Consider the following 26,943-nt stretch of genomic DNA (forward strand, 5'->3'; position numbering starts at 1 on the left):
TTTGGAAATGTCCACTTTAATCAGAAAACGTAACTAATATGCATGATAGTTCTTTCTATATGAAAAATGCTTAATAAGCCCCAGTAATTGTTGCATTCCTTAAGTCAACATACAATAATTCTCTGCGCAATCATTCTTCTTGGTGTGCCACCAGCTTGAAAAGCCTAGAATGTTAATTGTCTGTATCAGGCTATCCTCCATCACAGATGACCAGATTTGCTGCAGTAAATAGCCTAAAAACTGTCAAAGGAAAAGGATAACACTGATATCTTTGGGGTTTTCCTTTAAGGAAGAGCTTTTGCTCATTCATAAGAAAGTACAGTACTGTAGTGGGAATCCCTCCATAACCTTGGTTTCCCATTTACTGTGTGCCCAATGATTTTACTACTATCACACTCTGGAGCTTGTACAGGTTTCTGTGTCTCCTGCAAGCTCTGGAGTTGCAGTGTCTTGTTTGTCTGATATCAGCTGTGTGTCCTCACTCTCTCTTAATTGAGCCACCCTCTCTCCTTTATCTTTTATTTCCTGGTCAGAAGCAATACCATCTTCCCTATCACTCAAAGTACTCTTCTGTGATTTTATTTTTGTATCCTCTGCATTGTCATGACCTGGATTCTTCTCTTTGTCGTCTTTGATGTTCTCACATGAACTTCCCCTTGAAACATTCTGATGTGGCTTCTCTTCTTTGCTGTCTTTGCATAACACCGTTTCTTCTGCTCCTGCTTCTGTCTCTTTGCTTTCTGTTCTTCTGGACACTAGTCCTGGTGGGGTTTTTTCATCAGATGCTATCTCTTTTTGTTTCTCATGGTGATCTAGACCATCCACAGGGGGAGAGAGTGACTTTGTTGCCTTTTTCTTGTCCATAAATACACAATTCTCCTCCTCAACACCATTCTCCTGAGATGAAATTGTCACCCCTATATCTAGGTCATCTCCATATTCTGATTGAGACTTTCGAAATCTTCTAGAGGGTGGTCTGCGTTTTATTGATCCCCGTGTGCGTACCTGAAATGGATAAAGTTGTGACTGAAAACCATAAAGGAGATCAATGCTGCAAAGTCAACAAAACACCCAACATGGATGTTTACATGTTTAGACTCTTAGTCATATACTGTACTATTTCTCCTTTACATCAATAGCATTTGGCATCACCTTCATTTTCATGAGAGAGAACAGATGGTTGCCCCTTATCACAAAAGGGGAGAAGAGGTTAATAGATTATTTTCTGTGCCCACCTTTGTGTGTATATGACTGTTGTGTTGTTACACAGATGGGCAACATAGCATGCATGGATGACAAATATGATTCTCTGGTCCATGCCAACTTTAGGGATTCTACCATAACATGAGATTGTGTTCAAATCTGAAAACCAAGAATTTAGGCTGAAGAGTCCTGACTCATTCTCTTCCTGCTTATGAGTAAGAAATCAATTTCTATGGAAAGCTTTTTATTTATTCATTTTTGATCCCAGACTAAGTGAAAGAAATAACGATTTCACATGTTCAGTGGCACCAGTGAATGGTCCAGGAGTACTTGATGCTGCACTGCAATATCTGGGATACTGGTAGTTTGGGCAAGACTGAACTTCATGGCCAATAGCTTATGACTTTGGGATCAGGTCCTCAAAAGCAAGCATGCACAAGATGAACAGGCAAGGTCAGCTTTCAAGCAGATCAAATCAAAAGTGGCTGTTTGGAGATCAGGGAAGAGAGGAAGCACAAGAAAGGAATATCAGGGAAACCAGACAGAAGTAAGGAGGTCTTGATTAAGATGGTGCTCACAGTAATGCATATTTGGGTTGATTTTATGTGCTTTATTTTACACAAGATTGTTTGCCTCCAAAAACTATCTCAGTGTTTCCAATCTACACTAACCTATTTTGTGTTTTCCTTTTGCATTTTTATTCTGTAAACCACCTTGTGATCTTCGGGTGAAGGGCAGCATATTAAATAAATAAATAGTGGTGATTGTGCTGTGTATTTTATCACTTCCACTCAATTACTACTTCCCAACCCTCCAAATGTTCCATAAACATGTCCTTTACTGCATGTGTGCATATGTTTATTTACCAGTGTGCCTTTAAAAAATATTTTGTCCATGGCATTGTGCAAGAATTAAACTTCCACCAAAGCAAACATTTCAAGCATCTTTCACAGTAGGCAAAATGGACATTAAAAAACAAACAAATAAACCCCAAACATGTTTTACAATTTACTGGTTTTTGTGTGTGCGCAAAATGCTATTCAGAAATAAAAACATATCTGTATATCATGTCCAGCTGTGCAGCAACAGAGAGGCAAGGCAGGGCAGGGCAGGAGGAAACATGGGTGCCTCTGATCTCCAGATCCTTTCTCCAATACAAAAAACCATATTATCTCTCTCTCTCTCTCTCTCTCTCTCTCTCTCTCTCTCTCTCCTCTTTCCTAACAAGTCCTCTCCTGCATTGTGAAAGACCAGCACACATATACCATACCTTGTTATAAAATTGAAGATGAGTGCCCTCTGGTGGCTTATCAAAACTAACTGGTGTCTCATCAGCTTCACTTGATTGAGACTTTGGGCTGACAGGAGTGGATGGAGGGCTGTTAAATGGAGAAACCATTACTTTTAGGCCAGGGCTTTTCGGAGAAGCTCCTGGCATCAGGGCAGCTGGAGCAAATGCCAGATTGGCCTGCAAAGAAAAGAAAACAGTTGTGCCTCACCCCACCTATTACCAAACGTTTGTTCTGGATGTGAAGTACAGTTAACAGATTAATATACTAACACACATGTTCTCAATTGTTTGTCTTAACTCAGAACCCAGGTCTCAATGCCACACCAATCGCTGTCACTGGACACATGCATTTGGTGGTGGCAAGTTCCCATTGGCACTGGTGGGTTGGAAGGCAGAGAGATCAATGGTAGATGGAGCCAGAGCAACCAGCAGGCAAGGCCAGCCCCCCTTCCTCTCCCTGCTGAGTTCTACAGAGGCTACACTGAAACTCAGGAGGAAGCAGCTGACACAGTGCTCCATTCGTCCTTATGGTCCAACTTGCGCTGTATACAGAAGTACCTCTCGGAATCCTGTTTGCTTTTTCATGTGAGGTATGGAGCCTATGGCCTTCATCAATCCCCACCAGCATAGCCAATAGTCAGGGATGATGGGAGTTGTAGTCCAACAACATCTGCAGGATCAGAGGTTCTCTACCCGCCCCACCCCCAAGCTTCCAGAATGACCTACTGCCCACCATTTGGAAATTACTATTGTTTAATATGACCATAGGGGGAGCCCTTGCTCTTAAAACATTTGTTTAAACAGCAAATGTATCTAGCAGTGACATTATTAACAAATTATCTGGAGAAGAGAAGATATGACAGGATAGTTTCCCTTCCCAAATAGCTGGAGCCAAAGACTATTCTTGTGTCAGTGAAAACCTGAAGGATTTTCCAGCCCCTCAGCCAAGAGAATATATCTTCAGTGGCTTGGCACGGGAGAGCTTGTGAACAAAGCCATAATAATATTAGATTTAAATCTCTCTATCCATCTACATCAAGAGAATGCTCCTAAGCTTCCAGTGTTGTGAAATTTTTCTCACTTCCAGTCCGGATGACTACCAAAAATACCACAGGAGAAAAGCATGTGGTTGTGATGTTGTTCATGTCTGAATCCCCAGATAATGCAGCTGTTAAGGTGACCAGCGTAGCTGAAAAACCTGGTGTCATTAGCAGGGCAGTGATATGAGGAAGCTCATATTGCTTGGGATCCTGGAATGCTTTTGTAGTGGATTACTAGGGCCAAGTTCACAATACCAATAGCATGAGCTGGGACAAAAACAGACGGTCTCATCTTTAACAATTAGCCACACTAGCATCAAGCAAGCATTACTGACAGAAGCAATTACCATTGCAATTTTAAAAGCACATGGAAAGTGATAAAAAGGGGAATACATGTATAGCAAAGATGACTAACCCTTTTTGTCCCCAAAGCCACATTCACCCTTAGCCAATCCTCTGAGGGTCACATGCTAATGGTGGAGATGGCTACCCCACACTCTCACATGTATACATAACACACACAGCCCCCCTCTGCAGCTGATGTATGCTGATCAACCAAGGTGAGGGCCCCACCTCATTCATCAAATTATTGATCCCATGACAAGTTAGGGGATGATTTACATCCTATTAAGGTACTGGGCTGGGTGGTAATTTTTTTAACATTTTTTCTTTCTGCTGTGACTAACAAAATCAGTGAGGTGTTTTGGGGGCCCAGAAATATTTACTTGGAGGAGCTGAGGAGCTAGCTTCCCTTGGAGTATAGGACTGCATCCTAACTTGTAATGCGTATGTAATCAGATCTTACCTGTAGCTTTTCAATTAGGGGAGAGCTTTTTACCTTAACCTTTAGAGGTAGTGAAGCATTTGGAGATGGCTTCTGTAGAAGAAAAAAAAAAGATTGCTGCAAATAGGCAGTTTGCTATACATTAAGGCTGTGCATAAGGGATGGAGAAAGGTGGAAAAGGAACAAAATGAGCTGTCGTTACAATCCTTCTGATAATGAATTTACCTTATAAGTCAACAGTGGCCACAACTGGGCTCCTGAGAAATAAGAGGGAAACTTCAGCATGCATGTGGGAACCTCAAGGTGGGCAAAAGGTGGGTTCCCCAACAGTTTTAGGGGAAAAGACGGCCTGGCCTTAGCATGCTGGGCAAACACAGATGCCTTGGGCCCCTTAGGGTCTATTGCTGCTGTTTCCACCTTAGGGCAGCCCAAGGTATTTTTGCTGCCTGAGGTGAAGGCAGGGTGCTTCTGCCCCTCCATTTCATATCCAGAAGACAAGCAGTCTGGATATTTTTTTTTTTTTTACTTCCATACTGGTGACAGGACAGCCATTCCTGACTGCACTTGATGGCAGCAGGCTAACTTAGAGGGTGCAGGCCAGGCCTCATGGCATGCACTTGATGACTGGATATTCTACTAGTTTTGCATTTAAAAAACAAACAAACAAAAAACATTCTGATGTATTTTAAATTTTGTATTGTAAGACATTTTTTGTAGTGACAATTAAATATAATAAATAATATAACATTGAACCATGTGTACATGTACACCCATCTTCTTCTGGAACACCTGGGTTGTTCATGGATACCGTATATGTGGCTTCTGTGTTCCTTTATCCTTTTAGATTAGCCTTCCCCATCTTTGTGCCTTCCAGATATTTTGGATGACAACCTACACCAGCCCCAACAAGCATGGCTGTGCTGGCTGGTGCAGATGGGAAAACCTATGGAGGGCACTGGTTTGGAGAAGCCTGTTCTAGATCCTCAGCTAGAAAACCAGTTCAGATTCTCCAAACAGACTGATGCTTATTCTAGTTGTATATGATCCAAGCAAAGCTGACATCTCATACTGTCCAGGTAGAAAGAGCTGCTCTTTCCCGTATGCTACACAGCAACACTAGCCTTAACCTTAATGAGGTAGGGCACCCATAGGCTAGCCTGAAAGGTATCTTTCTTCTAGTAGTAGTGAATGTATGCAGCTGTGCCATGGCTCAGCAGTATCATTGGTTCGTGTGGATGGAATCATGTCTCAGTGGTAGAAGGAGAGCACCAATTGTGTCTGTGCACCGTTGTTTGACCTGTAATAAGACTGACTTTCCCTACTCTGTCAGCATTGAAGGATGGCATTGGGATTTAAAGTGACATAGGAAATGTGTAGCATAACAACATCAACCTGATACTCATTTAGTCAGCCAGCCCACCCATCATACTAACCTCTGGACCATTACATCTTTAGAGAGACTGACACTGCTTACAAAAGGAAAGGAAACAATAACTTCTTCAAAACACTGATACTTACTAGCTCACCATTCTGGCCAAGCTCTGCCTTGTTTGTGTGGAGAGGAAGGGAGCATGGTGGTTTTCTACGGGTTGGTTTAGTGACTGGTATCTAAAAATAGAGGAGCAGCTTATCAGTTGACAGAAGAGGAAGGAAGGAAAATCAAATGGAAAAATGCAATCTTTATATCGGGAAAGGACCTAAGAGCAGATGGTTGGGGAAAGCTCTTGAGATGTTACTGCCTATTTAGCAGAACTCCACTAATGTCTCTCAAGACAGATGGAGGCCAACAACAATCATTTTTTTGCTAGACTCACCTGTCTTTTCTGTTCTGGACAAAAAGAGTATAATCATGATTTCTGTTTCCTTTTGTTTCTTGTTAGAAATATGCAATGCTTTCTCCACTCAACAAAATCACTACACTACTCTATGCTGGGCAGAAAGTGTCACAGTCACCTATTGCATAGTGTCTATAACATCACTGATAACAAGTGACACAACTCTCTCCACATGCCTGCACTGTGTCTCAAGGCAAAGTAAGGAGAATAAATTGTTTTCCGAGTTCACTAGCTCGTTCACTAGCTTGTTACATTTGAAAGCTTTTTCATAACTGACTTTCACCAAGCAAGATTTAAAGTGCAAAGTTATATTCACAAGTACTATCAGACTAGTTGCAAGAACTTGTAAAAGTAAGAAGGAACAAGGGGGTGAGACTCGGGGGCAATTTTGCAAGTGCCTATGAAAATGGTATTTGCAGTTCTTGCAGCTGTAAACTGAATGAAAATATATTAAGGAAATATACTACAGTGGTTCCTGATTATCAGCACCTTGGAGCCCTTTATGATGCATGCTCTAATTGCATTTTAACATATGCACAATACTGCTACTGCTACAAGCCCTGATCTGGTAAAAATTGTGCAGTATCCTATTAATACATCATTGATACAAAGTGGGTAAATGTGTTACTGCTTGCATATGCATCCTTAAAAATAAACCATAGCTTGTGTGCGCTCCCATGTAGGAGAGGGGGTGCTTAGCTTACAAAATAATGATGAAAATGGAAGATTTACAAACAATTAGAGATGTGTGTCTGTGTTGATAAGGCTTTTTTTTTTACTGGTGTCACTGGTGTTATGGAATGCACTTCTTGCTGAAGTTTTAGAGGTCCTATCTGTACTGGCACTCCACTGGCTTTTGAAGACACACCTATTTAACACAAACATTTCTTTGATCTCTTTGCTGTGTTGTTTTAATGGGATTGTTTTGTTGCATATTTTAATTACAAGTTTTTGAAATGATTTAATAGGATTGCTTCCTGGTGCATTTTAATTATGGTTGTTTATATTTTAACACTTTAATTATTGGTTTTTATACTTGTAAACAGCTTAGAAGCCTATTTTGGCATTCAGCGCTATATATATTAAATAATGCTGCTACTAATGATAATACAAAACAGGCACCATAGCAATGGATTTGCTACTCTGAAGAAAGAATTAAGACAAATTAGTAAAAATAAATAAAAATGCAAATTTATTGTGGAAAAGTGTTAGGAAAATTCTAAAAATCCCAACTCAAGTTAAGGCATTTTTTGCATGCAAACACACACCCTCTCTTCTTGCACTGTTGTTTTCTGAAACTGAAGATTTCATTAATTTTGTACAGTTTAGTGCCAGCAGCAGTTGGCACAAAAGAAAATCTAGTTGCAGACCATTTCATCCAACAGCAAAACTAGAATAGTAATGCAAAATAAATAAATGCATTTCTGTGATTAATAAAGCATAAGCACACATGATTTACATTATTATTAAATTTGTATATTGCCCTTCATCCAAAGATCACAGGGTGGTTCACAATATAAAGTACAAAATGGGAACACAAAATACTGGTACTTAACACAACTAAAACAAATCAATAGTCCCCCTCCCACAAACACATTGCAAAGTCTATAGAATATTTTATCAGCCAAGGGCTTGGTTATAGAAAAACATTTCCCCAGGTGCCTAAAGATATGAAGGTGCCAGGTGAGCCTCTCTGGGGAGAGCATTCCACAAATGAGGTGCCACCCTCTGGGCATCTCATGGAGGGGGCAGATGAAGAAGGGCTTCAGATGATGATTGCAGGATCTGGGTCAGTTCATATGGGTAGAGGTGGTCCTTGAGGCATTGCAGTCCTGAGCCATTAAAAACTTTATAGCAGCAGCCACAGACCCGAGGGGTGGCTGATAGGGCTACCATAATTCTTCTGGTTGGAGGGAGACCTGGCACATGGCACATGGCACAGTCACTAACACCATACCTCCCCTTTCCCACTGTGATTGGGGTGCCCCCTGCTCTCCCCAGCTCCTCTCTTCCCAGGCACTTCTTACATCCCTTAATTTAAAAAAAACAGCCACACCCCCTCAAATTTTAAAACACACAAGTTTAAAAGTAGAGTACAGTAGTTTAAAACAATTTAAAATATTTTAAACAACTAGGGCAAGGCCTTTCCCAGAAAAAATCATGTTACGTGGGCAGCCCTTGCCTCCCCCCAAAGTTGCTCCCCCCCAAAGGGGAGACTTCGCCAGACCAGGTAATTACCGTATTTTTTGCTCGATAAGACGCACCAGACCACAAGACGCACCTAGTTTTTTGGGGGGGAAAACAAGAAAAAATATATTCTGAATCTCAGAAGCCAGAACAGCAAGCGGGATCGCTGCGCAGTGAAAGCAGCAATCCCTCTTGCTGTTCTGGCTTCTGGGATAGCTGTGCAGCCTGCATTCGCTCCATAAGATGCACACACATTTCCCCTTACTTTTTAGGAGGGAAAAGGTGAGTCTTATAGAGCAAAAAATACGGTATGTAGCCCCCACTCCCCAGGTAGATTGAGCCTAGGCAGACTCTCAGTCATTCAGCAGGGGTTGGGGTTGGTCAGGCTTCCCTAGGCCAGCCAAAGGTATGAAAATGCCAGCTTCCTCAAGAGGAAGAGGAATTCCAGCAGCTGTGGAGGAGGACCAGATGAACAGCTCGCCGCCTTCGCTGATGGTCTCTGGTTCCTGCTGCATTTGAGAGTGAAACATCAGTTCTCCAGATAGCCTATCGCTCAATTTCCCTTTCCTTTGTGGTTGAGTTTCAAACTATTTTAATACTGCCTCTATAACAGGAAGTGTTATTGTTTATTGTTAGGTTTCATTATTATTGTGTTTTAATATATTTTTTTTGCAGTAAGCCACCCAGAGAACGTTTGTTGTGGGCAGCTATAGAAATCCACATAACAATGATAATTGTACCTAACCTCCTTTGCAGACAGAGATGACTGATCTTGGAATTTTCCTGCCAGCTTTGCCACCGAGGGAGTTGTGGACTTCTCTTCCACCATATTGGTTCCTGATGGCTTGTCCTGAAAAAAGACGAGAAACAAAAAGCTTGTCACTGTATGAAAAATATGGCAATCAGTGGAGATTCTGAAGCTAAAAACAATTATTATAAAGTAACAGGGGCAGTCACTTCCAGCTCTGTCAGGAAGTCTTTGAGTGATAGCCAACTAAGCTATACTCAGACTAGACCTATTGAAACATGGGTGTAGCCAGGGGAGTGCAGGGGCAGCTGTCCCCCCTAAATCAAGTCAATAAATAAAAATACTTAACTAACTGACCAATTGTGTTGCAGATAATTCAGTTCTGCCCCCAAGTCTGCCCCTGAAAAATAAATCCTGGCTACGCCCATGTATTGAAATCAATAGACTTACATTAGGGGTCAGCAAGATTTACTTCGCCTGGGCCAGTTCACTCCAGCAGAGATTCCTCCATGGGCCAGATCGCGGGTGCACTTGAGAGTGCGCACCCGCAATTTCCAGCTTCTGTGCAGACACGATTTCCGGCACCGCAGAAGCGAGTCCCTGCACTGCGCTGCGCCGGTTTAGCACAGCGCACGGGGACTTGCTGAGCAGGCGGCTCGGTTGGGGGGGCTCATGGGCCGGTTAAACGACCCCCATGGGCCAATTGTGGCCCATGGGCCTTAGGTTGCCGACCCCTGACTTACATCCATTGCTTTCTGTCGATCTACTCTGAGTATAACTTAACAGGGCATGTCAACCTTTGTCTATTATTCAGCATGTTGATTTGACTTATTCTCTTGAAATGTTGGAAATCTTCTTTTGTGTGTGTGTGGGGGGGTGTTCCATATTCATTTTCAGAGTGGCTTCCTCCCTTTTCTGTTTTTATACAGGGTGAGGGAGTTTGAATAAAGGTAATGTTTGGGGCAGGTGACTGGGCCAGGGGGAGGGGCAAGGCATAGTTGCAAGAAATTGGTTTGTGGGAGAGGATGGGAAACTTAAGCCCCTGCCCTGTTTGGTATTTCCCTCCTTTAAACACTACCTAGCCCAGGCCATTCTTACTGGCAGAACTCCTTTATAGTTCTGGAGTCCATATAGGGAGAAAATGCTCAAACTGGGGGAAGGGAAACCCCCCCCCACCACAATTTGACCCATATTAAGAGCCCCTTGAGGTATTCTAAGAACAATAGCTAAGTGGTGCAGTACAAAAAGAAAAGGGACCACCAGGCCCACTCTGGATCTCCTGTAATTCAAGCACTCTTTAAAACTGCTTGAGGGGGAGAGTTATTGGCAGGAGAGAATTGGCAGGCAGTAGAAAGGTTAAACAACTCCCACCCCCTTACCCTCCAATTCTTTCCTGCAAGAGCTGGGAACTCTCTGTTTCCCTCATAACTTCTATTTCCGCCCATATTGTTCCCTATGTGTGAGAAAGAGGTTTGTCCTTCAATTCACAGGAGGCAGCTAGCATACCATTCTAAGATTAGACAAGAGCAAACTAGCTATGGACCGTGGCCTGCAGGACTGGCAGCTGCAGATGCTCAGATTATGCTCCCAAATATCACAATTAAAGGAAAACCTTTAAAACAGAAATGCATATACTAGGGTAAAGTGTGCATATGCACACATTACTGAAAATAGCATTAAAATGTATCATATTAGGGGAAATAATTTTGCAAAAATGTGTACAATAGGCAAAATTATTTATAAACATATGTAGGTTTGGCTAAATTAGGACTAAAATGCCGATGAATTTTTATGAAGATTAAAAAAATTAAATCACCAACTGATCTGGAACTTAAAACTGGAAAAATGAGAAACTGAAACTCACAGATTTGTCCATTCCCAGCTGCTACTTCATTTTAACAATCTTGAGATTGTTCCAGGTTGGGTCTCTATATCTCTGTAGTATTAATATTTGACCTCACATTTGCCCTCTTTCTGAGAATCACAACCATATCTATGAGTTCTCTGTCTGATGATCATTGGATAACTATTTAAAGTCCCCAACAACAGCAGAGCATTACACTAAAGGGTTGAGATGGGTGGAATTAGACTAGTGCAAAGTTGACAGCACAATCAGATGGAGCAGAGATGCAGCAGGGAAGGAGTGGGACTTCATTGGAATCTTGTGCCAACCCACAAATCTGTCCTGCAACATTGCCAGCAGAACACTACACGTGCAAAAGAGGTGGCATAAACATTCCCAGTCAAGTCAGTGGATGTCCCCAAGAAACTATCCCCCTACTTACCCTCAGAACTGCAGTGGAAGATAGGATTCCACCTAACTCTGCAGCCCATCACATCACATCACGTCACAAAGGAAGAAGCAATATGATTTTTGCTCATGGAAGTATTGCATCCCTAACCACCTAGAATTGTTGGAGGATATCCACAAGTGTGCAGATCTATATATTATATCAACTAGTAATTTGCACGAAAGCAAGAAGCAGAGAGGAGGAATAAACTGACAGTTTTCACTACCAGGATAAGTAAATAGAAAGCTTGATCAGCAATTGGGATGAATAGCAAAGTAGTCAAGTTTCCAAATGACACCAAATTATTCACAGGAAGATTACATCCCAAGCAGACTGAGAAGAACTCAACAGATCTCTACATATTGAATGACTGCCAACAAAATGGCAAATGAGATTAAACATAAGTGAGTGCAGACTGATATATCTCGGTACAAAAAAAGAGAGGAGAAAGAATAATCTAAATTGACTATAACCACTCAGGAAAAATGATTCTGAATCACTGAAAATGTTAGCTCCATGTGTTGCACCAATGCTAAAATGAATATTCAGAAATGAAAATAATACCATTACAGTGGTACCTCGGGTTACATACTCTTCAGGTTACATATGCTTCAGGTTACAGACACCGCTAACCCAGAAATAGTACCTCGGGTTAAGAACTTTGCTTCAGGATGAGAACAGAAATCGTGCTCCGGCCCCATTAGCTAAAGTGGTGCTTCAGGTTAAGAACAGTTTCAGGTTAAGAACGGACTTCCGGAATGAATTAAGTACTTAACCCGAGGTACCACTGTATATCAATCTACACTTGTGCCATGCTGTATGCAGCTCTGGTTGCTCCATCTCTAAAAATATACCAATGAATTGGTGAGGTACAGGAAGGGGTATCTAGAATGATCAAGAAGCAGAACATTTTCTCCACAATGAACTGCTTAAAAACTGGAGTTTTAATTATTAATATTGTGGACAGTTACAGCAGCCTCATACCAAGGTAGACTATCAGGTCACATCTGCATACAGTTTAAGCACATATAATACACCTACTACACAACTTTGTTTTCACAGATGAGACTCTTGTGGACATTGTAAGAAACAGAAAATAGTCTAATTTGTATATGGTTCCTACCTAAAATTTGTGTTTCTTTAATTTTAGTCTAATATGTCTTTAATAATAATAAATATGTGTTTTGTACATCTGATATGTACCATGTGGGTATCATACACATCAGGCTGAAACGACTATATTTACAAAAATATGCCGGATATTAAGAGCTGGAAAAACAGAGTCACACAGCTCTCAACAGCCAGTATCTTAAACACAGTAACAGTGACAATATTTGCAAAGGATAGCTTATTATCATAATCCCTCTTAGTAAAAAAAAGAAAAAAAAAGAGTTGCAATGGGAAAAAAATTCATCCAGCTGCATCTGTGAGTGTCAGGGAAAGACACTCAGAGGAAGTGGGCCTTGTTCCCACAAGATAGTGGAATGACCCTGAGGCTAGCTTTATCAAAACTTAAGTTTTTCTCTTCTCTTTAACTTTTCCTTCCTTCTAGAATAAGCAGTCTCATTTACAAACAGTGAAGGAACAAGAAGATTGATACTGCTGTTTATGCTTTACAATTCTTAAAATAGTTGAGAGGTATTTAAACATTGGAAGAACAAGGGCCAAGACTACAGATAGCTTGAAGAAGGACCACAGTTTATGGTCATATATGGTATATTGCACATTCTGAAAAGTTAACAGACATCTGGTTAGCTACAGACCAGGCCAAACCTGATATTTTTGAAGCAACTTGGTTCCTTTCATGTCCTTTAATTGTCTGTGGACAGCATTAGCCAGCTAGGGTCCCAGGAATCTATTGAGCATTGCTGGATTATTTTAAAGAGAAGATATACATAATCATATATGGTAACAAAGAACAAAAAAGACAACCAACAGAGTAAGATCCTGCCACTGCCAGTTCAAGTACATACAAAGACCAGGGAGGGGACTGAAAAGTAAACACCAGTAACAGTCATGGATGCAAAAAGGAAGCAGCAACGCTCAAGATTCCTGGGACCCTATGATATTGAGATACACACACACACAGAGTATATGGTACTTGTTTCAACTGAGGCAATTTACACACCATGCATTTTAAGCAGATGACTTTCCATAAGGAATCCTGGGACCTGCAGTTAGTTATGCGCTGGATTGCAATTTAAACAGAAAAACTTACACTGGTCAGAAAGCTCATTCGTATTTCAAATGCCTCTTTCTCTTTACATATTAACTATGGTCTGTCATTTGTAATATATATGTAGTGAGAGACTCATAAGCAATGGTTAAATTGCATGTCACATGTGAAAACGGTCTCAAATGGCAAGCATTTAATTTGTGTTATTTTACCATAAATATATTGCTTCAATTGTTAAGTGGAGGCAAGTGTTCTAGTAACTTAAAGAAGAAGCCAGTAAAGAAAGTTGGTGAAGAAACAGAAAACAAATAAGCAGAAACAGTGATCCCCCCCCCAAAAAAAATACTGTTTAGGGGTACTCTCATTTTGACTCAAGAAAATCACCATTTTATAGTTCAAATCAGGAAAAATAACTACAGTAAATGGACAAAAGTACAAAGATTCACAGAATGTTTAGGGGTATGCGTCCCCCCCAGAAAAAAAAACACTGGACAGAAAGAATACTTGCTCAAAAAGAGAGTGAATCAAGAGAGCCTCTATTGAGATTGTTAACTCTCTTCATGGGCTCAGCCAAGGCAGAAGTTACTCAGGAAGTGGCTAGACTCATGTTGGTCTGTAGATACGACCCTAGAAGGAAATTCCACAATGACTATTCTGATTGGGAACACACAGGAGCAAGCAGGGGCCCCTGCACAAGAAATAGCACATATTAAGAGTTGAGTAAACAAATCGCTCCATTCTTACCAACTACACTGATCTCTGCGTGAACATCCTTTTTCTACAGCCGGCTTTAGTTTTATTTCCCCCTCTCCGTATGTCATGACATTTGGCAATCTGATACACTCCTTTGTAAAGAGGAAATTGTGCAATTTTTCTTGCATCCTCTGCAGTTAAGCCTCTGTTGGTGTTTAATAAAAAAAGTAGCTGCAAATAATCAAAGCTAATATACTCAGGCTCCCAGTGCAACCCTTTCTATAAACTCAAGGTTGCTTTTCAGATGGCTGAAGTTCTTTTGTTAAAACTTCCATGTGTTTTACAAGTTGAACCCTTGCTGTTAAAAGTAAGTACCACTAAGTTCATTGGTGCTTGCTCCCAGGAAACTGCACAGGATTGCAGTCACACTGATCCTGATAAACTTACAGCAGTATGTTATATACTGCTGTTCCTTGGTGTAGGTGTGTATAATAACAGATAAACACAGTTGCCTATATTTTTGGATTTTTGTTGGACTGTGACTATAGGGTCTGACATGATGTGCTCTTGTATTTCAGAATTTACCACTGGGGAGGAGGGAAGGGTGGAATCTTTTAAAGCAGTCCATCCCCTAGCAAATATTAGTATTAATTGTAATGACAGTTTCCTACTCGATAATTCTCTAACTCATGTCATATTTAATAATTGTAAAAGTGAGTAACTAATTATTTGACAGTGGTGGACAGAATTCAAGATGGTGGCAGTTCTGGGAAAGACGTAAATATTATTACCCTAATTAAGACGCGGGTTCTCAATATTTTCCTACAACTCTTTAAAGTTCTTTCAAGGAACAAAACTTACTTTGCCAGGACCACCAAGAATAATGCCAATAGTTAAGAACGATAATCAATAATCATAGAACTAAACAAGTGCATAAAAATATTCAAATGTAGATATATCAATGTTAATGGAGATGTTTTGTCTGAAATTAATACCTGAAGTTGTCAAAGGCAAACTTTAATAAAGTTGCAGGAAATACTGTACTGTACTGTATTCAGAATTGCTAAAACTGTTGTCTGAGGGAAAGCGTTATGCCGTGCAGACTAATACCACTGAAACACACAAGAGCCAAGAAGAGCCTTATATAGCACAGTTATGCACAGTTACCCAGTAGGAGTTTTTAGCTGATGTTTAGTTTTTTGAGTCTGGATTTACAGTAAGTTGTTATGCTTTTCTTCTTTCTGTGGTATGCAAAGAGCAAGTGGCCCCTTCTCTTTAAATACTGTCTGTGCAGATTAGTGAAGTTGGCAGAATTCATTTGCGTAACCCAACATGGAAACATAAATCCCTTTAATCAGAAATATGACTCAGAACATGTGCACTACTTTTATTTTGTATTTTTGTGAGTAACTTGGGTGCCTCATTTTGAGACAGAAAGATGGACTAGAAATGTTTTTAATAATAATACTTTATGTGTACATAGCAACTTTGCGAGGTAAATGGGCATGGCTTGCTCCATTTTACAAAGAGGAGGAGATATTGCATGCCTGAGGGGAAGTAGAAAGAAATGGCCTTGTTTACAATTAATTAAGTCCAAATTTGCATTAAGAGTGAAATTTTAAACAAACATACTTGGAAGTAAATCCAGTTGAAATCACTAAGGCTCAATTCCTGATTAGCTTGGTTTAGGATCTTCCTGGATACTAAAATTAAGGTTGCAATTCCGTGCACACTTACTGGGGAGTAAGTCCCATTGCATTTAATGGAGCTTAGCTCTGAGTAGACATGTATAGGATTTCACTGCACCTGTTCCCAGCAGATTCTCAAACGTTTGTCTTCTGCCAGAACAAAATGCTTCCCTACTTGTATCACTGTTCTTCCCTTAGGAATCCCTTTAATCTTGTATCATATAACAAGGCGAACTGAAGGTAGGCTGTGGTTCACCAGAGGATCTCTGGCCAATTCCTGGTGGACCACCTAGTGCCTGCTGGTTGCTAGGATTCAAAGTAAAGAATGCTGGATTAAATTATCCTTGGGTTGATTTAGCCGCTTTAAAGCAAAAGTGCATGCTCAGTACCAGCTATGCATTAACTATTGAGATATCCTGAGTATGCCCTCTTGTTTTGTCAATATAAAAGGCTTCAGTTCACCACAGTGAAGTAAGCAGTAGTGGGCAGTGAGGCACAACATTCACCTGACCTACGGTTTCAGAGGACCTCTGGTTGCCCTAGTGGGAGTGAGGTTGGTGTAGTGCAAACGCACCATTGAGAGTATCAGATTTGGGGGGGGGGGTCACCTGTGAAATGTGCAACCACTAATCATCTTCATTTTTAATACTTCTGTATCATTTACTTCAGGCCCCACATTTTCTTTCACTCCTTTTAAAACCATTTTGTTAATATTAAATAGTAAAATAATTTTTTAATGTATGTGTCACTCCAAGGAGGGAAACCTGAGGTCTGTTGTGGGCATGCATGCAGGTATTTGTTTACGTGTGTGTGTTTTGTTTTTTAAAAAAATACATGGTTTTTTTATATACCAGATTTACACAAAAGAGCAGTTTAAAAAAAGAAAATCCAACCCAGGCAAGGATTTGGTGTTGCTCGCATGAAATGCTGCTGCTTCCTTTCCTCCTCTTTGCCTTTCTTTATTATCATTTATTATTATTATCATTTATTAAAATTATATACTGCCCTTCATCACAAGATCTCAGGACAGTTTACAGAATAAAATAAAAGATAAAAACACAAGTAAAAAATTAAAAGAAAACCAACAAAACAATAACCCCCCTCTCCCACCTCCTGCAGGCAATTTTAAGCTTAAGTGCAAGTTATGCACAAAAACAGTTCTCTGTAAAATAGCTGCTTTAAAAATAAAAAATACTGGGAATGTGCCTTCAGCAAGAACCTGGTAAAAAGAGGCAGGTTGCAGCCTTTCCTTTGGGCTGATGGAAACAAAATGGAAGTAGGTGGTGTGACAAAAGGTGATACCCAGTGAAACAAGAAAAACCATATATACAATGCGCGTCAGTACATCCATTGTTAGGTAACATAACTTTTATATTGAATTTTCCCGTCTTACTGGATTATCCGCAGATTGGGAAAATCTGAAAGCAGCAGTGGGGGCAGGCAGGCTGTGGCCTATATCATGTGGACACTGCGCAAAAAAAGGAAGAGACAAGTGGCTTCAGATCCACATTCGACTCCAGTGTGAATGTACCCAAAGTAACATTTTGAGAAACATGGCCCCAAGAACCTCTTTGAGCCTTTGAGATGAGTCCCCCCTCCCAGCATATGAACTAAATAGTTATTTTGAATGGATAGCTTTTTATTATTTAAAAGCTGTAGTAGCTGGCACGTAGTTATTTTTGAGTGGCAGCAAGGCAGCAGATATGTAAATAACATTGTACATTGCACGTTTTGTTTCTCTGTCACATGTACAGCTTGATTTTCTAGACTGAGGCAGAGTGCATTTTGTAAATTGTAGGTTTCTTATGTAACTAATGGCATATAACCACAATGTCCTTTCATAACAATAACATCCTGATCTAAACAAGAAGTTCTCCGTACCCCAAACTATACATGATCAGCAAATTGTGTACAGAGAAAAGGTGTAAAATGTTGTGAATAAATCAGGCCAGAAAAATGTGAATCCAAATAATGGAAGAAGGAATCAAAGGGGGCAATAGAAGCAGGGCATTTAATTGACAGTGCCACAATAGTCTGGAAGGAAAGGTATCATCCTTTATTATTTATTTAAAAGGGTTCTATACCACCCTTCAGAATAACCTCCAGGCCAAGGCCATTAAGCTTACTAATGAAAGTACTAACACAGCTGTGAGGGAAAGCATACTGGGTGATCTCCAGCTAAGAAACACTCAAAGTATGCCTACTGGTTTCAGTTATCCTTCTCCAAGTATGACTAACACTGGACATTTTCCATGATTAATAATATGAGTGGGGAACCTCAGGTGCAGGGGCAAAAAATGGCCTTTCAGGCCTATCTGGCCCTCAGGATTCTTGCCCCTCACTGGCCCTGCTCTACCTCCTTGAGTGCTTTTGCCGGGTTGGAATGTGTCCTTGAATAATCCATCCCCTGGATGGATGGATGGATGGATGGATGGGTGGGTGGGTGTGTAGAAACCTCTGAGTTTTGCATGGCTTGAATATAAAGGCATCTGCTGCTCTACCCATTTTTGCCTCTGGCCTAAGATATATACCCTCCAAAAAGTTGCCCATGAGGGAATGTAGCCCTCAGGCTGCAAAAAACTCTTCACTTGGTTTATAGTAGCTTATGAAAAACTGAACGTAAGGATTTGTTATTAAAATTGTGTCATAAGGTGAAATATGCAAAGATCTAAGATCACACAGGAAACCAGTCTCAGACTCCAATTCTATGCATACCCATTGAACTCAGTAGCACTTACTTCTGAGCAATGTGGATTATTTTAAGGTACAGCAGCTGTACTGCAAAGTGACCATTTTGTTCTGGAATAAGTGGCGACCCTCCCTGAAGAGAACACAATAGCAAGCAGTGGTCCTCCTAAGAGGGTGTGTGCAAATATACAAAGTTAGAAATAGCCAAGTCTTGGAACTGTCTCAGTTTTTACTCCACAGGACAAATAGCATCACTGGCTTCCTTCCTTCCTTCCACAGCTGGCAACAGCTGTTGTAAACACTGGGCCTCAACTTGTCTGGACCAGGGTATCCTTTATTCTCTGAAGTATTCACAAGCCTGTCCTTATTACAGAATGTTTAAAGCTCAGAGACGGTTGTGCCAAAGTGAAGAGAGTACTAATAAACAACCCAAAAAACAAGAGTGGGCTAATCCAGTTAGAAGCACAACAACCCCATCTCTGAAAGTTTAATCATTTTTTTTCTGTGTCTCCAAAAAATGCAAAGTTCATTTTGGTAAACATTGCACATTTGTTTGGTGAACGAAGGTTTTAAAACTTTTATCTTCTAAACCAGAAAATTATAAACTCTCAGCTATCATATGGATAAGTAAGACCTCGCCTACACACTGGCTGGCAGTGATCCACATGATGAGGAACTAGGAAATGGAAAACAAGGCTACACATTATGGTCATAAGTGTGTAAAACTCATATAATATGAACATATGATTTTCCGGTGGACTCCTTTGATGTGTAGACCAACCCCCCTCCCCCATGCCACTCTTTGTTGATCTCTGGTACGTCAGCTGTGAAGTCATGTGTCTCTCATTCTGGGAAGAACCCGAACAGCAAGGTAGATTTGTTTACAGTTATATGTTAAAAGCCATTACTTCCCTTCTTCTGAAGCAGCTTCTCTCCCATGATCTCAATATGCAAGCCTTTGGCTGATCACCACTACCTCCACCCCTTCCTCAGCCCATGAGACTAGTTAATGAGGGAAGGGAAAGCAGAATCACCCAAACAATAGAAATGATTTTCAAGTAACAGCTTTAGTGCAAACAGTACTGTATTCTCAGACTCTTACTTAGTGCCATTTCCAAACATGTACTTTGTATGTTTATAATAATGGATCAACACTTGTGCCTTAATTTTTCAATTCTCCTTGAGGTCATGGATATAAGAACTATTATGATGATCTCCTGCACTTCAGAACTTACCCATTTTAACTGGAGATGCCTGGGAATGAATCTGGGACTCCTGCACTGCTGGGGCCTGGACTGGATGACCCTTGGGGTCCCTTTCAACTCTACAATTCTATGATTCTGTGATGTTGTGCATGTGAAGCATGTGCTCTCCCACTCAGCTATGGCCCCTCCCCATTCCATCAGGCTGCTAAGAGGAAGCGGGACTATTCTATCACCTCAGCTGAGAGACCAGCAACAGCGGTCTCTTCCTCTCCTTGAAACGTTTCCATCCTAGCTGCAACTTGGAAACAAAAAACTACTACCTGAATCTGTTTTTTTCCTCCTCCTTCCCCCAATCTATTTTCCTTCCGTGTTGTAAGGACAACCAGTGTCTTAGTACGGATCATTGTAAGCTGCTGTGGGAGCCCTTTTCAACCAAAGAGCAGGATGAAAACCCTTCAAATGATCAATATTATCGGACCCCTGTTGATCACAAATTGAAAAGGCCTTAGCAGCTGGGAAATGCATTTTTGCATTGAGATTAGCCGTGGTACAACAAAAGTAGGTGAGACAGGTGGTGGTGTAGTGTGAATGACTTTTCTTTACAAAAAGTATTAACACTTGAGCTATTCTTTTAAAGTAATAAATCTGAGGAAGATACAACATAATATGCCTGTAGGAAAAGGTCTAGAGAAAATAGTTAAATGACATATTGGCCAGCATTGAATGGCTTGCATGCGAAAGACCTTAGTACTATTAAGGCTGTTTTCTCACACTAACCCAGGGCAGCCAGTGCATGTGTGGCACACTCAGCAGACAGTCACAGCCAGTCTTAGATCTCTGAAGAGTAGATTATGATGCGTGTATTTTCAAAAAAACAATTTGCCACTTTTACACTTTATAGTTTTTTGGCAAGAATAATATTTGCATTCAGATGTAAAAACAAGATTGTCATAATGTGATCAAAGTACAGTGAACCTTGGGCTCACATGCCTTTTTCTTCTATTTCCCATTTGTTTGTGTGTAACAGGAATAGATTAGATAAACTCCTATAGTTCTAATTTGCCACAAAGAAGCAGCTCACCCACCACCCTCCAAACCATGGTTTTGAGGGTTGTCTGAATCGAGTCACTATGGAAAGTGATTCTTAATTATGGAATATCACTGAAATGTGCCTATACCAGTATACTGGGATGATAGTAGTCCTTTTAAAATTTCAGATATTCTCCCAAAAAAATAACAATCCATGAACTTTTCCTCTCTATATGAGCAAAAGGACTGTAGTGAAGAATAGAATAAATGGCCACACCGCATTTAGGAAGAACGTATAACGCTTTTGTAAAAAACAAAATATGCCAGGATAATCCACCAGAATTGTTTGAAGGCACTAATCTAATATGTAGATAATACTGATCAGATACATATTGTATTTCTAGTCCTTCAGAAATCTTGTATGGTGCATTACAATTACAAATTGTAATTGTATAATATAATTGTATAATAAACCACAGAGCCTAGGACTTGCCGATCAGAAAGTCGGCGGTTCGAATCCCCGTGACGGGGTGAGCTCCTGTTGCTCAGTCCCTGCTCCTGCCAACCTAGCAGTTCAAAATCACGTCAAAGTGCAAGTAGATAAATAGGTACCGCTCCAGCGGGAAGGTAAACGGCGTTTCTGTGTGCAGCTCCGGTTCGCCAGAAGCGGCTTAGTCATGCTGGCCACATGACCCGGAAGCTGTACGCTGGCTCCCTCGGCCAGTAAAGCGAGATGAGCGCCGCAACCCCAGAGTCGGCCACGACTGGACCTAATGGTCAGGGGTCCCTTTACCTTTACCTTACATATTGTATTTCTAGTCCTTCAGAAATCTTGTATGGTGCATTACAATTACAAATCCCATGGCAAAGTGTTCTTAAAAATAGCCTGGCACAGGAAGAAGGGAATGGTCTTTCACTGACTAGCAGTTTGTTAAGAGTTAGCAAATTAAGATGTAAGGATTAATGGCCGCTTTTCATGCTCCCATAGATCTGTGTTGGGCCTGTTCTGTTTTCTTCTTCCACTAAAGATAAGGGAAGTAAGGCACACAGTGAAATGGAAAAACTGATACCGAGAAAATGAAGTGCAGAAATACAGAAGGGTTATAGGATAAGATGAAAGGTTCAAAGCGGCAGATACTGGGAGGAATAGGGATGATGACTACGTATATGCGGCTCCATCCTGCTTTTGTGATAACTCCTCATGCAAGTGATGGGCCTTATGGACTGATAGTTGAAAATACAGGCCCCACGTCTGATCCTGATCTTATCACATATAAAGTTAAGTGGGGTAATATGTAATTCAAGCAGACCCAGATACAATGAATGGGTGATGGACCAGATAGACCATCAGCCTGACCGAATATGCAAATTCTATTTTTTATTTATTTTTAAAAAAACATATGTTTAAGGCAAAGGGACATCAATTATCTTGCTTCCATAAGCTGATAAGTGGGAAACATTTCAACTCCATCTGCACACTTATATTTTCTGGCTTGCTCAAAATGTTGATTCTGGGAAACCCAGTTAATGTAGAGTGTGTAAGCATCTCTAATCAAGCTAGCTTCAAAATAGTTGGGAGTTGAATGAAAGCTAAATTAAAGTGGCTGGCACAAGGAGAAGCGAAAGTGTCTGTTTCCTGTTGCTTCTATGCATTATGCCTGCTCTGCAAAGAGGAACTATTTTTACCATTGCACCTGGCAAGGTTATATAGGCCAACAGCTTTTCTGACCACTTTTGTCAGATGTTGCTTACACAACTTAGTTTATTTCAAGGTCACACCACAAAACTCTGGGCACATTGGAAGCCCCTCTCCCACAAGAATAATGGGCACTGTACTTTGTTAGGTGTTGCTGGGAATTGTAATGCAACCCTTTGGGCTGGGATGCGGGGAGAATTGCTTCAAATGTACTTTAAAGGTATAGTGTGTATCCAGAAGGTTGTGTACACATTCCCAGTCTGCATCCAATGCACTGCCACCACTGCTTTGGGAACTGGTGTATACACATCATCACATGCCATCTCCATCTTTTATCTCATTGTGCATTTCCCCAAAACCATCTCTGAACTGAGAGAAAGGCTGAGCTAGCTGTGTGTTAAGAAGGCAATGAGCACACAGCCCAATACTACAGATCTGTGTCCCTTACTTTAGACTATTGGCCTTTTAACAATGAGATTAAGGAGAGAAAGGAGCTTGTAAATCTTAACACTCCTCTGAAATTTGACTTCTTTGAGACTTCTCATTTTTTTTGTCAGACACATGTCTACAAAAGTAAGCCCCAAAGGCAAGTGTGAGAAGCCAAATTCTCTGTTTTTTCAGCCACACAAGTATAGAAATACTTGATTTATTGGGCTGATATTTTTATGTAACATTTCTTCTATAGTTTCAATTCTGCAAACGGCTATAATTTAATTTATTATTAAGACACAGCTCTGGAAGCCAAGTGTTCATATTACTGGAGCTGGCAAACTAAGATGATCAAAGGTAGAAGGTGCCAGGAGCACTTTATATAATTACAGGAAACATTTGAAAGGAATGGAACTAATTTCTCCCAGGGGAAAACCCAAAAACAATAGAAGCAAAATAAGAAAAATATAATTACTTTAAACCATGAGGTGGCAGTTTTAGATTAAAGTTCTAAAACTAGGTCATATGTCAATTTCCTCAAACTAATTGATTACTTACCTTCAGTTCTTTACACTTCTCCCCTCCCCCCAGAGGAACACCCCCCTCCTGCCTGCCTCCAGTTCAGCGGAAGGCACTGTTGAATGCTTCTCCTATTCAGATGGCCTAGATGTGACCACTGTTTGTTCCGGATATAAGCTGGTAGCTACTTTTTGCATGTGATTCTCTCTATACAGCAATTAATAACTTGTGATCCGATTTGCCTCTGCTAGTCTCTAAATTACAAAAAAAATTAAAAAATGGGCTTCAGAAACTTGACATTATAAAATATTTCATTGCTTATGACACTGATTAACTGTTTGCTTCCAGGGAAGCCAATCTACAAGAACTACTTTTTGAGAGGCTTTGCAGATTTTCATATGATGAAGGAAAGCATTGGCAAAGACGTGTCGAAAAGGGCCAAACCTGAAGCTTTTAACCGATTTGATGTGCAACCGTCCTCTCTCAAACAACAGCTCATCCTGATAGGTTACACTCAGTCTTAATTTTGTTGTTGTTGGCATCTGTCTGTCTCGAGAGACAATGGAAGAGTGAGTGAGTAATCATGATTTGTTTGGCAGGCTGGCTGAGTTGGGAACTCCCAACTTTTCCCTTTAGGGCAGGCTGGGAAGCAGGTGGCCCTCCTGATGATGTTGGACTCCCAACTCCCATCAGCCTCAACCACCATGACAAATAGTAAGGAATCATTGGAATTGGAGTCCAATAACATCTGGATAACCATAAGACTGCCTTAGGACATTATATCATATTGATGGAGAATCCTAGTTTAAGAATTAGATGTCTTTTTACATGATGTCAGGAGCTGGAGTAGGTCAGGGGAGGGGGGAAACACCAGTGCCATGTGATAACATCAAAATGTGCCACCACCTTTACCTTAGCCTTTTGCAAGTCCTTTTTCAAAGATAGTAAACAACATCCAGTCTGTACACACTAGATGGCAGAGGACAGGATAGCCATGTTGCTTTCACCCTTTCCTCTTTTAAAAACATTTTGCACTCTAGCCCAGCAGAGGGTCGAATGCCTCCAGAAAATTAAGGGTTCCACTAGAATGGGTTTTTTTGCAGGTGTATTCTTCAACATGTAATTGATGCAATAATAAGACATTGGTGGTGGATTTATACAGAACTGACCACATCCTTTTACTTTTCTTAGTTGTTCTGCAATACTTCCCCAATGTTACGTTACTGCTGTCTCTGAAGTAGCTCTCCTGCAGTTTAGTGCAACAAAAGCAGGACAAACTCTTTAAACACCAGAATATTTGTAGCATAAAAAGTTACAGGATTTCAGTAGGGCGTTATGGGATATGCACAGACTGGAAACGAAACAATATGTCCACCCCAAAACTTTTGCAGGTCCAAACAGCACTGAAAACAGAATTGCATATATCCACCCTAATGCTATAATGAGCACAAATAATCATGAATACACAATAAAAATGATATCTGTAGAGGCCCAATAAACAAACTAAATAAAAGGCTTTAAATAAAATAAACTAAATAAACTAAAATAAAAACTAAATAAAAGGCTTTAAATAAAATAAACAAACTAAATAAAAAGCATGCTGGAGAAGGCTTGCTGTCAGCCACTTTACCAAACAAAAAATAAAACAAGCCTAGTAGGATGCATGCTTTCATCCTGGGGTTGTAGTGGAGATGGAAGGAAGCACACAGCTTGTAGAGATTTAAATTAGTTTTCAATACTAATAAAATAAAATCACAAAATGGTGTAGCTGTGGAGACGGATGGGTTGTTCATCGCTAATTGCATCACAAACACAGAACCTTATTCTGCAGCAGTCATAAAAGCAATCAATGCTCTGGTGACAGTAAGATACAAAATGCTGCAATTTGATTGCAGGGAAAATGAGTTAGCCTTGCAAGGAAAGTGCAACATTGAGGCTAGATATGCAGACATTGTGCAACATAGGTGTATTTATTATGCAATAGATCAACAGGGCAGCCTGACATTTGGCTGAAGTTATCAGAATGACGAAGCTAAGCTAGTATGGTGGAATGCAAGAAGCAATGGAGAAAAGAGGATCTATCATATGCATTGAACACTATTAAGCCTTGAAGAGTAAACATGTTCTTCTTTATATCTTGAATATTTATAAAAAATATGAGCAAAAGCACTGCATTTTCTGGCAGCAATCTAAGCCCCAGCCATATTTTTTTTGAGATTCTGTGGTCTTACCTATTTTCCTGCATATTATTTGACCTGATTCCATATTATTTGGCCAACTTTGCCCCCCCCCCCCCAGATATCAACCTACTACTTCTAGATACATAAACAAAATAAAGAAATGCCGCCCAGCTCACCTAAAATCTTATTAAACGAAATTCACTTGCCAGCTTTTTTTCTGGCAAGGCACCTGAGCCTTTAATATTTGTATGTCAGACAGAATTTAAACAGGTGAAGCACTCAATCACCACAGATTTTCCATGGGAAGAAAAACTTCAGCAGTTGGATTTCTGCAGCTTGTGTGTGGTGAGTGATACAGGGCATGAGAAATTCTACTACAAATAAAAAATGGAACCCTACGTTCGGTCCATGAGTGAGTGACAAGAAACTGAGCTCTAAGCAACAATGTAAGTTCTGAGAACATACAGCTATGACATTCCAAGCAGAGAAATAAGCTTATGCCTTAGCAGCAGATTATGTATATATTGTAAAGTTTAAAACTGGATTTCTGCATTCTGTCCCAAAGAACGTCGTGCCAGTTTCAATTTAAAGAAAAGTAGGCAAAGTTTTAATTCCTTAGTGACAGGCTCAGAAGTGAATGAACTTCCACACACTCTTGGACACAAACAGATTCCTGAAGCCAAATCAAATCAACCCACATTCTGTCAGGAAAGGGACATGAAAAATGCATTTCATCCAAAAGCTACAAAAACAACAAGAGCAGCAGCTCAGTCATTTGAGCTGTTTAACTTGAACCACATTTACTTGAGTCAAGTTCCAAAACAACACAGAGATAACCAAAGACTAAGACAGGGAGAAAGGTTGAATATTTTTACCTCTCTGTTGTGCAGGTGTGGGATGTTCTTGGGAAGTACTGGTTCCCCCATCCCCTTCCTCTTTGGAGCTTCCCTCTGTCTGTCTGGTCTGCCTGTACAAAGCCTTGCCACAGGCCGAAAAAAGAACACACACTTCTTGGGAGTGCTTAATATCCAAGCCCCAGCTCAGCTTAAAAACTGTCAGAGTCCTAAGTGGCCTGCACTAGAGAACCAGGAAGGCGGGGAAGTTGGGTGGGGGAGAGGAAGGGAGGGGGAAGGGGGGGGAGGCAAAGCGATCAGGGTTTAAATTTAGACATGAATCTAAACAGATACTGGCTTTCTCAGAGAACGCAAGAGAGAAAAAGACAGCAAAGCAGCCTATGCACCCTGCTTATTTCCTTCATCCT

General features: G+C 40.6%; 1 protein-coding gene and 1 long non-coding RNA gene across 5 annotated transcripts in view; one reads left to right on the forward strand and one right to left on the reverse strand.

Annotated features, from left to right (window-relative positions):
* On the reverse strand, positions 1-26,771 carry RCSD1 (RCSD domain containing 1). The gene is made up of 6 exons (XM_079974841.1): positions 26,558-26,771; positions 9,086-9,190; positions 5,837-5,926; positions 4,340-4,411; positions 2,474-2,671; positions 1-1,005 (listed from the first exon to the last, which is right to left on the reverse strand). Exons 1-6 carry the CDS (start codon positions 26,606-26,608, stop codon positions 391-393), a joined length of 1,131 nt encoding a protein of 376 aa, XP_079830967.1. The 5' UTR covers positions 26,609-26,771; the 3' UTR covers positions 1-390.
* LOC307215533 overlaps positions 1-26,943 on the forward strand; it is a 43,693-nt gene that overhangs the window by 9,842 nt on the left and 6,908 nt on the right. For 2 of the 4 annotated variants that reach the window (XR_013838546.1, XR_013838548.1), the window contains exons 2-3: positions 23,575-23,682; positions 25,938-26,027. This is a non-coding gene — a long non-coding RNA (uncharacterized lncRNA). The remainder of the gene's footprint in view (positions 1-23,574; positions 23,683-25,937; positions 26,028-26,943) is intronic. The other 2 variants (XR_013838547.1, XR_013838549.1) reach the window with 1 other exon arrangement.

Source organism: Podarcis cretensis, assembly GCF_951804945.1.
Source record: "Podarcis cretensis genome assembly, chromosome: 4".
NCBI classification, from domain to species: domain Eukaryota; kingdom Metazoa; phylum Chordata; class Lepidosauria; order Squamata; family Lacertidae; genus Podarcis; species Podarcis cretensis.

Bases quoted from the DNA above. Each gene is read 5' to 3' on its own strand.
- RCSD1 (XM_079974841.1), bottom strand. From the start codon at position 26,608: ATGGGGGAACCAGTACTTCCCAAGAACATCCCACACCTGCACAACAGA. The intron at 9,191-26,557 runs GTAAAAATATTC...GTCTTTTTTCAG, and splicing joins CACACCTGCACAACAGAGAG to GACAAGCCATCAGGAACCAA. The intron at 2,672-4,339 runs GTAAGATCTGAT...TTTTCTTTGCAG, and splicing joins CCCTAATTGAAAAGCTACAG to GCCAATCTGGCATTTGCTCC.